Raw genomic sequence first — 10,365 nt, 5'->3', positions numbered from 1 at the left:
TTAAAGGAAGTTATTTATTGCGTTATCAATTTCCGCAATATATGTGTGGAAGAGATTCGGGTCTGACAGGATCTCCATATTTGTCGGCGCCTTCTGCATGGCTGTTTCTGGAATTGTGGGAGGTGATGAATCGGGATGGTTGGACTGTCGTACTGGGTCCGCAATGGCCGCCGTTGTGGATGCGCTAGTCGTGTGCGTCAACGGCATTGGATGAGGGGGGTGTGGTGGAGCACGGGGTTGGTTGGGCTTTGGCATGGTTGTCTTGCTTGCTAGTTCGGGTTGTTGGAGGTTATTCAAAGGAGCACGTAGCCATGCTCCGTACTGCTGATCTTCAGTATTCAAAGTACCGCCATTGTCAATCCAGAGTGCACAGTCTTTTTCGTCATGGTTTAGAACGCCGCACCAGTAACAGAAGATCGGTAGCTTTTCGTATTGAAACGCCAGCCATTGTGGTTCAGCCTCCCCAGAGTTTACCATCCTACCTCGACAAAGGGGTTGGGTAATGTTTATTTGGACACGGACTCGTAGGTAGCAACCTCGGCACTCCCCTGTAGTAGAGATGTCAACTTGCTCAATGGTGCCTAGAGTCCTACCAATAGCTTCAGCGGTCACCTTGTTCATCTGTCGGAGTGGAAGGTTATGGATTTGAACCCAGAAGGAAGTGTAATCAAAGGTGGCGTCGTCCACCGACTCCTCACCCATTGGTTTGTACAAACCGATCAAGTACTTGTCAAACGTCCACAGTCCCTGCGCTATTATCTTCTGAGGGTCGGCGTCATTGTTGAAAATAATAAGCACCGTGTTGGAACCTAGATCCCGGACCTCAAAGTTCATCACAGACCGCCACATACTCCTCAAGGTTCGTGTGAGTGCCTCCAAGTTGACGCTCTGTTTAGTGAAGAGTTTTGCGATGAGGACATGATTGTTATTTTCTACTACGAGTGGAAGATCAATAGTGCTATTTTCTTTTGCTTTAAGCGACAGTCGGGCCCATTGGTTTGCAAGGTCATCCATGGCAGCTAAAGGTTTGAGTGGTGGGAGGGCTATGGGAATGAGTAAATGGGAGGGAGTAGACGGGTTCGGATACAGAGAAAAAAAGAAGTTTCCACCTACGGGGAAAAAGGACTCTATTCAGTGAATAGAGAGGAGTTTCATCACGAGGGGGACCTATGTGAGAAAAGTCGACATCTAGTTCAATCCAACTTGGATAGTAGGTTAGATTTTTTTTTTTTTTTTTGGTGTTGGGGGGGGGGGGGGGGAGAAGGACCTTGCCTAAACCTATCAGCTAAAAACAAAGCGTCAAAAGCCTTTTATTTCTTCAAAAGTATCCGGATAAATATATAGGAGGAAAAAAATTTATTAACATTCATTTATGTCCACTATTTCACTCATTGGTTGATATAAGAATGTTCACATTTTAACACATAAAAGTAAGTGTGAAAAAATGATATGAAATAGTACATAAACAAATGTAAAAGCTATTGAAATGGCAGTTATGCAACAAAAACTCAAACTAATTTTCCCCCAAAGTTAGATACTCAAAAACTCTATATACCCAAAAAAAAAAAAAAAAAAAAAAGTCATCTCCCCCTAACATGTATTTTGTAACCCTAGAAAAAATATATCACAATCCCCCTGAATTAAAATAGCAAAAACTATTTTAAATATTTAAGCAAGGTATCCCAAATTTCTCCCAATTTTTGTCATGATTTGACAAAGAGTGCAGAAAAAACATGAAACTCTCGCAAACAAAGACAACTCCTTATATGAAGAGCACATGTTAAAAATAAATTTCTCTCCTCTCGTCCCTCCTCTCTCTAAAAAAAAAAAAACCCTTTTGGGAAAAACAGTTTAGGGAAAATTCTAGAGATGAGGAAATATATAGAGACACATTCTAAAATTAAAATAATAAGGGTTCACATGAAACACTAATATTCTCTCTTTTATTATATGCAAAATTGACACTATGTATGCTGACACTTCCAAACATAATCATTTAAGACTATACAATATAGCATCAATGGTATAAAAAATTCAACATGCAAGGTGTTTTCATGTGTCAAGATGTCTTGTGAACTAATTAGAACACATACGAAAATAGTAATATAAGTGCTTTAAATCGGGTTTATAATACATTACTAACTAGAATACAACTACCAAAGGGCCTAATCTTTGTGTGTATTCTAATAAGTATTACTGTTTACTAAAAAAAAAAAAGATGTCTTGTGAACTCAAATCAACCTCAAAATTTCGTGTGTATTCTAATAAGTATTACTATTTACTAAAAAAAAAAAAAAAAGTCTTGTGAACTCAAATCAACCTCAAAAGTAGAGAAAAAGTTATAAAGATAAACATGATCAAAATTTAAAGGTCTTCAAGTCAATCAAAGATGTTTGAACTTGTATCCTATTGAAAAAATACACGCAAAATAATAAAATAGAAAGCACCATAACACACAAAAATTAATGTGGTAAGGCTATCTCCAAGCCTACCTCCTCAAGTAACGCCAACCAAAATTCACTATTATTAATAGGAATTGCAATCACACAAACTTTTAAACATAAACTAACCCAATACACCCAAAGTGTGATGCCCCAATTTGATTGATTGTGTGATGTGTGTGAGTGTGTGATGAGTCCCACATCGGGTATTTACTGGGTTGAACTGGGCTTTATTAACAATTACAAGGAGCTTTAATTGTGACTAGTCTTTTTGAGGTATAGCGCAGATGTGGCTAGCGCTTTTCCTTGGTTCGTTAGGAGACTCACTTGCCTTTAATTGAGTTTGCTTATAATAACAGTTACCATTCCAGCATAGAGATGGCTCCTTTTGAGGCATTGTATATATTGGCCCTTTTGAGATCTTGGATAGAGTGGGCAATGTATCTTACAGGTTGGCATTGCCACTAGTCTTGTCACATATTCATAATGTATTCCACGTATCAGTGTTACGAAAATACATGCCTGATCCATCACATGTTTTGGAATATGAGCCGATCAATGTTAGAGAGGACTTGTCTTATGAGGAGCAACCGGTGCAAATTATTGATAGGAAGGATCAAGTGCTACGTTCAAGGAATATATCCTTAGTGAAGGTGTTATGGAGTAATCATGCAGCTCAAGAAGCGACATGGGAAAAAGAGGAAGACATGAAAGAAAAATATCCCTATCTATTTTCTAATTGAGGTACGACAAGTTTAGAGGACTAAACTTATTTTAAGAGGGGAAGAATGTAATAACCCGCATACTTTTATTTAAGGTTATTATTAAGTTTTCTTTTAAATATAATTGTTGGGCCATAGGTTTTCTTTTTATTAGTAACTGCAGCCCGCTACCCCACTAAGCCCACATCTTTAATACAAACTACATGGTAGAAGAAGAGACAGTCAGGGTTTTCATAGAAAGGGTTTTATCAAAGAGGCTAAGAGGTTTTTCTTTGGAGGTTGTAGCATATACAAGTGAAAGGGCAATCAGATTGTTCAAGGTATGATTTCTCACCGTTAGAAACAAGAATTAAGGAGTTAGAATTTTATTATAAAAGAAACTTTAGTGATGTGTAGATTTGTTGAATTGGTAATTTCTTAGATTATGGTTTTACGTGGTTTCAATTATTCAGAAATCTTGATTGTCACTGTTCAGACCCTTGAGCAAAAGCCGAAATTGTTAAACCCATGTATAAGGCTAGCGTCACTTTTGTAGGGCCATATGAATTTTTGGGCTGCCGTAACTCTAACTCTAACTTGCTGGAAATTTTGCACTTGACCCCACCCTTATGTCACTTGTTATCTCTCACTTTTGTCAGGGTCCTATTCTTCTTATTATAGCTTTAATGGTCTATTGCCTAGGTGTTGACTAATTCCAATCAAAATGATACCTTAAGGTCCAACGTCTACTATTCTTTAAAAGGTTAATGATAGATTTGTTTCTTTTATCCGAATTGTAATTTCATCCCAAAATATTGTGGTATTAAATCCATTAGGGTCAATGAAATTAAGTCCTTGAGCAAAGTCATAATAGATTCGGCCCACAGTTTTCTTTGGGGTTATATATTTAAATCTTATAGTATTAGCTGCTGCCTATGGGTTTGATAAATTCAAGGAAACACATTTTTGGGTAGAGATGCTTGGCATTAGTGCTATCATTTAGTTCAGCAAAGTATTTTACTTGTGAGTCAGTTTGTATAGGTTAGTAAGATTTATATTTTATGGAGGATTTTAAGTAATTTCCATGATTGATTCTAGGTCCCATCTAAGAGTATTTGAGACTATTTGGAGGGTGTTTCAGCTGGACTTTCAGAGTTGTTCAAGTGCTGTAAGTAATTATGCATAATATGCACAAGTTTTGTCCATTAGGTTCTTAGAAGTTAAAAGTTTTCAAAAATCTTGTATTTCAAACTTGTATTTTCTAAAGTTGTCAAAAGTATTTTTGTATCATTGAAAGAGAAATTTTGACTATTAAATAAAGAGATACTTTGAATTCTAAATAAGTTTTGAATGTCCAAATCCCATTTAAAATATGATTTCTAAACTAAACTATTTTCCGAAATTAATTGAGTTTCAATGTAAGTTTTCTAAAAAGGTTCTTGTTCTTTAAGTTTGTTTAAAACCATGTGATCTCAAGTCATATTCTTATTTTTCAAAGGGTATTTAAGACGTTTCTTTTAGCAAATTGGGTTTTCAAACTTTCTCAAGAATTGTAAAAATATTTATATAAACTCTTCAGTTCTTATTCATTCCCTAAGAGAGTCAAGCATCCTTGATTTATGTTCTATTCGATATTGTGATCTTTGATATGCCTTTGTATTTGAAAAGAAATTGTTAATATCAAGTGAATTATTATATTTTGTATAAATTTTGCTTTGTGATATGTGACTCAAAATAAGTGTTTTTAGAATTGATCAGATATATCAGATATATGTGTAAATCCGCTCACAGGATTGTATGTGAGAATATGTGATGTGTATATGTGACATTGTGCTTTGATCAATTATATGTATGTGGTTTCTAATGATTTTAAGATGTGATTACAATTGTAGTAAATGATTCATTATATGTGTTGGAATAATTATTTTTGATATCATTGAATGAGTTTGTGAAAAATCAAAATACTCGTGCCTGGCTTGACTCTATTCCGTTGTGTATTCTGTATAATTACTTACTAGATGTGTGGCTCACCCCATCAATTACTATTTTTCAGAGTAAAGTATAGTTGGAAAGATAGAACCGTTGGGTCGCTTTGTAAGGTGCAAGGTAGAGCATGGAAGTTGTAGGCGACTTCAGTATGCATTGAAGACTTATAGAATTTTAGCTACCTTATTTTGTAATTCATGTTTTTATGGAGATTATTTCCCATTTGGGGAGTTTAGACTTTTTTTGTAAGAGGTTTTTAAGAGTATTATTTCTTTGGAGTATTGATTTATTTTGGATTAATTATGTTTATGGAATTATATAAGTTTAGCAGGTTAGTTATGCATCTAAATTCATGTTCCATGGATTTGGGTCGTGACACAAAGGTGCTCTCACACTAACTCACTAGGCAAAGCTAGTCTTTACCTCACACAATACAAAATTTTGCTCCTAACTCTCACACACAACAAAACTATGCTACCACTCCTTTCTATAAGGGACTCTGTATCTCCTTACCAATTCTCTTTTCAATGTGGGACTACCACTTTCAACATAATTAGTGCACTTCCTTATTCTTCTAGCTGATGTGAGATTCCAAAACAAATGAGGGATTCTATAACCTTCTTCTATCATGGGTTGGATTCCACATCTCCTTACCAATTCTCTTTTCAATGTGGGACTACCACTTTTAACATAAGTAGTGCACTTCCTTATTCTTCTAGATGATGTGAGATTCCAAAACAAATGAGGAATTCTATAACCTTATTCTATCATGGGTTGGACTCAACAAATCTCCACCTCAGTCTATGGTTTGTCTTCACTAATACCCTTTAGGTACTCCCTTTGCACCCACTTTGTGGGTAAGGGTGCTCACCTCATTCTCAACAAGCCATACTATTAATTGAGTTTGAACCTCTCACTTGCACTTGTCTCCACAACCATTCTTGTACTCAGCATCACAAACACGTCAATCACATTCTCCACATATCTTACCTTTCTTATATCTGTCTCCACAAAACAAATGAGGAATTCTCTAACCTTCTCCTATCATGGGTTGGACTAAAAAAAACTCCACCTCAGCATATGGTTTGTCTTTACTAGACCCATTTGGGTATTCCCTTTGCACCCCCTTTGTGGGTAAGGGTGCTCACCTTGTTCTCAACAGGGCATATTTTTAATTGAGTTCAAAGGGAGTACTTGTCTCCACAACCATTCTTGTACTTGGCTTCACAACCACCTTAATCACATTCTCCACAAATCAAACCTTCTTATATCTATGATTATCTTTCCTTTGTGGTGTCCTAACCAAAGGCACCTCTTTGCATTTTTCTCCACTAGGCATTCTACCTCTGATAGTCTCACTAAGCAACTTGTATAAACTCTTGAAAATTTTCTCTCCTTTTATCACCACCAAATCACCTTTAGTAACTTTCATAATTCCGCCTCTTGCAAAATATCCATAACCCAAAGAGTCTAGTTGACATATATAATGAAATCAAATTTCTTCTAAGCTCAGGTACATGTCTCTTCTTAACCAAAGTCTTCATAGTTCCATCAAACATATCATAACTTTTATTGTACCTATTCCCGGTCAAAATGACCAAATACCACGTATGGCTGAAATTTTTAGCAAAATAGCACTGTTCGTAAATGATGTAGGAGAATACCACCATTTTGGAACTCGATTTCACAAATATTAAGTTCCACGAGTAAATTACATAGAGCTCGATTTTATAAATATTGAGTTCCACGTGGCATTTTTTATTAAGAAAATCCACATCACGTGGCATTTTTTACACATGGAACTCGATATCATTGAAATCGAGTTCTATGTGGAAAAAGGGTGGCATTCTACTACATAGTTTGTAAATAGTGCTATTTTGCTGCAAATTTCAAAAATATGTGATATTTGGCCATTTTGACCCCTATTCCCACAACATTGAATTCCAAATTATTAGCCAACATAACAAACCCTTCATCCCAAGTCTTGTAGATGTCAAACCAATCTCTATTGCAAACATATAAAAGTAACACACAGAATTAAAAAACCCATGAGTTTTCAATAGAATCCACAACTTTGCTAACCATAAGAAGATCATCACAATCTTCGTCATCACCATATGTTGTAGAAACAGTTGCAGCCATAGGCTTTTGACTATCAGGACTTTTCTTGAAGTTTTCTAAATCATCTTTCAACTTCTTGATTGATACTGATAATAGCCTCTCTCATGGAAATAATAACACTAAGTCATTAATGTCCTTCCTTGGTCTAGACTTTGATCTTAACTTCTCCCTGACTTTTCCTTATCATTCTTCCCATGTGACCAGCTCCTACCATGATTTGAATTAAAATTCACCATTAATACTAGAACTTCAAAATTATTTGTTGGCTTCTTGACCTTCTCTGTTTCCAACAAAATTGGTTTAAAATCTTCTAACTTTAATGTCTCTTTACCAACTAACAGTGTAGTCACTAGAGTCAGTAGAGTGTCATATGAAGGAGGGAGTGAGGTTAACAACAATAGAGCTTGATCTTCCTCATCAATCTTAGTCTCCATACTTAATATTAATAATTGAGTAGTCAATCTACTAAAAACATTCAGGTGATCACTTATGTCGGTAGCTTCAAGCACAATCAATAAAACTCTTTCTTCAAGCACAATTGATTTGTCAATGACTTTGACATATATACCTTCTCTAACTTTTTCCATAACTCTTGGGGAGAGTCTCATTTAACATACTAAACTTTACGGCAGGGGAAGGACTAAAACGAATAGTATTCACTGCTTTCATATCAAACTCTTCCTAGTCACCATCAGACATAGCAGCAGCCATCTTTGACACTCCAAGCAACGCCTTACTCAATCCTTGCTACACCAAGACGTCTTTGATAGTGCTTTGCCAAGACCAAAATTATTTTTCCCAACAAAGATCTCCACCTCAAACTTTGTACTTGCAATCGCCAAGAGATTGAGCTAATAGCTAGCTTTAATACATTTTTTTTTTTGGGTGTGAATATACATGAAAAATAATAAAATAGTGAGCATCACAGCACACAAAAATTAAAATGGTTAGGCTAACTCTGAGCCTACCTCCATGAGCAATGCCAACCAAAATTCACTATTATTAATAGAAATTACAATCACAAAAACTCACCAAAAAAATCTCAAACATAAATTACCCATAACCCAATACACCAAAAGGTGTTTTCACACTAACACACTAGGAAAGCTAGTCTTTACCTCTCTTGTACAAGCAAAGCTTTGCTCCTAATTAACTCTCTGTCACGCCCCGAACCCAATTATAAAGACAAGCACATGACAATCGCCGCATGCTTATAAAGTAAGAACCCTACAAGTGTGTAAAGCCTTCTTAGCAACTAAAATTTATCCTCAAAAATTAAATCAAATAAATGCAAAATACCTCAACAATTTCTTTATGAATAGATCTCCAATAATTTAAAAGGAACAAAATCCAAACCTCATGTACATAATGCCAATTGGCTAATAAATATAAAACTATTAGAAGACCATCCAATCCCAAAATCACTAAGCTTCTTTCCTGCTCACAACACAACATCAAAACTCTCAAAACTTGCTATTCTTCACAATCTGAAACTGAAGGGGAAAAGGGGAGTGAGTTGACAACTCAATAAGTAACCAAAGTCCTAATAAGTTCTATCAAACAATAGATGTGTAAAGTAATAAGATGTAATATGAGTCCTCAAAAGTTATAATATACTATGGGTTTTCAAAAATAATGAAAGAAGTTTCAGTCTTAAATAATAAGTTGCAAATATATCACATACTTTAATCTGACAAATATATCATAGATGGTTTAGAAAGTAATCAGTTTTCCATATATCAAAGCTATAACTTACAATATGTTCCAAAAAAAATACATAATTAGTTTTAATGACTCAAATTAGTTCAAATACTCAAACATTTCCAAAATCACATATGTAGTTTTAAGGACTCAAAATAATTCAAATACTCAAACGTAATTCATATTCTTAACAATCTTATGACTATGGTCACGCTATATCCCCATGACTAGATATCATAGTACCAATGAATAAATTCCATTGACTGGGTATCAGAGTATCTATGAATAACTCTCATTGGTTTGAGTATCAGAATACCAATGAATAACCTCCATTGGCTTGGGTATTAAAGTACCAATGAGTAACCCCCATTGGCTGGGTATCAGAATATATTCATAGTCAGATTATTCATAATCAAATATATGAAATCATAGTTTCTAACAAAAATATATCTTATTCAAATACACACACACACACACACACACACATACACATATATACTCATATATTCAATATTCAAATCTATTTGTGATATTTCTATAATTCTTTTCTTTAAATCAATATAGCTAAAAAACAATTAAATAAAATACATCATATATTCGGTAATCAGATATATTTGTGATAATTATTTACTTGAAATCAGTAATACAATAGAAATAAAATTGTAACAACTATAAACAATTTTCAGTAATTAAAATATGCAAAATAAAACCAATTAGGATAAGGTTACTTATGTCAACTAGCTCACCACAAAGAACTTCTCCCTAACACTTTTTCTAAAATCCTTAGATCTCACCTAACAAATTTACAAGCACCATTTACTCAATAATCAAATAATTCAAGAAAGACTTATAATGGTACCCGACTAGAAGAAAGACTATTAAAAATATCCCATATTTGTCTGCTTATCTTACACCAAAATTCCACCTATCATAATATTTTTCTATATAGATATATGTGTGTGTGTATATTATGCCGCCATTAACGCCTTAAAAGATAAGGCTATAGCTCCTAGTGCTATATCACACTAGGAAGACAAGGACGTGGGTCATCCTTCAAGTACAACACTTACATTATAGATCTTTTTTTTTTTTTTTTTTAGCCGACCCATCTTCATCAAAATTCATTATTACGTATACATTTTTATTTTTATTTTTTATTTTTTTTTTATGACTTGTTAGACCTTAAACCTAAACCTATTCTCACTAGACCTTTGTTTTTCTCCAAATCCATCTATTCGGTACAGTTTCCTGACACAAACACTATGCAAAAACTTGACCCCTCACTCGCTTAAATCTGTAGCTTCAATATGCGCTTATCACTGAACTTAGAAAAATCTGCAGGTATGCTGTCCAGTTTACAAAAAAATAAATCTAAGATTTTCTTCGTTTGCATCCTTAAAACTTTTGAATATTTA

General features: G+C 34.6%; 1 protein-coding gene across 1 annotated transcript; it reads right to left on the bottom strand.

The window, feature by feature from the left end:
* On the bottom strand, positions 1 to 1,014 carry LOC115967040 (uncharacterized protein At4g02000-like). The gene has a single exon (XM_031086140.1). It carries the CDS (start codon positions 1,012 to 1,014, stop codon positions 1 to 3), a length of 1,014 nt encoding a protein of 337 aa, XP_030942000.1.
* Between the last annotated feature and the right edge of the window lie 9,351 nt (positions 1,015 to 10,365).

This window comes from Quercus lobata, chromosome 2 (genome assembly GCF_001633185.2).
Source record: "Quercus lobata isolate SW786 chromosome 2, ValleyOak3.0 Primary Assembly, whole genome shotgun sequence".
Taxonomy (NCBI): domain Eukaryota; kingdom Viridiplantae; phylum Streptophyta; class Magnoliopsida; order Fagales; family Fagaceae; genus Quercus; species Quercus lobata.
Note: the sequence above shows the minus strand (reverse complement) of the source record. Positions and strands in the feature narration are given on the sequence as shown.

What these genes read in the sequence shown, in the direction of transcription:
- LOC115967040 (XM_031086140.1), bottom strand. Translation starts at nt 1,014, where the DNA reads ATGGATGACCTTGCAAACCAATGGGCCCGACTGTCGCTTAAAGCAAAA.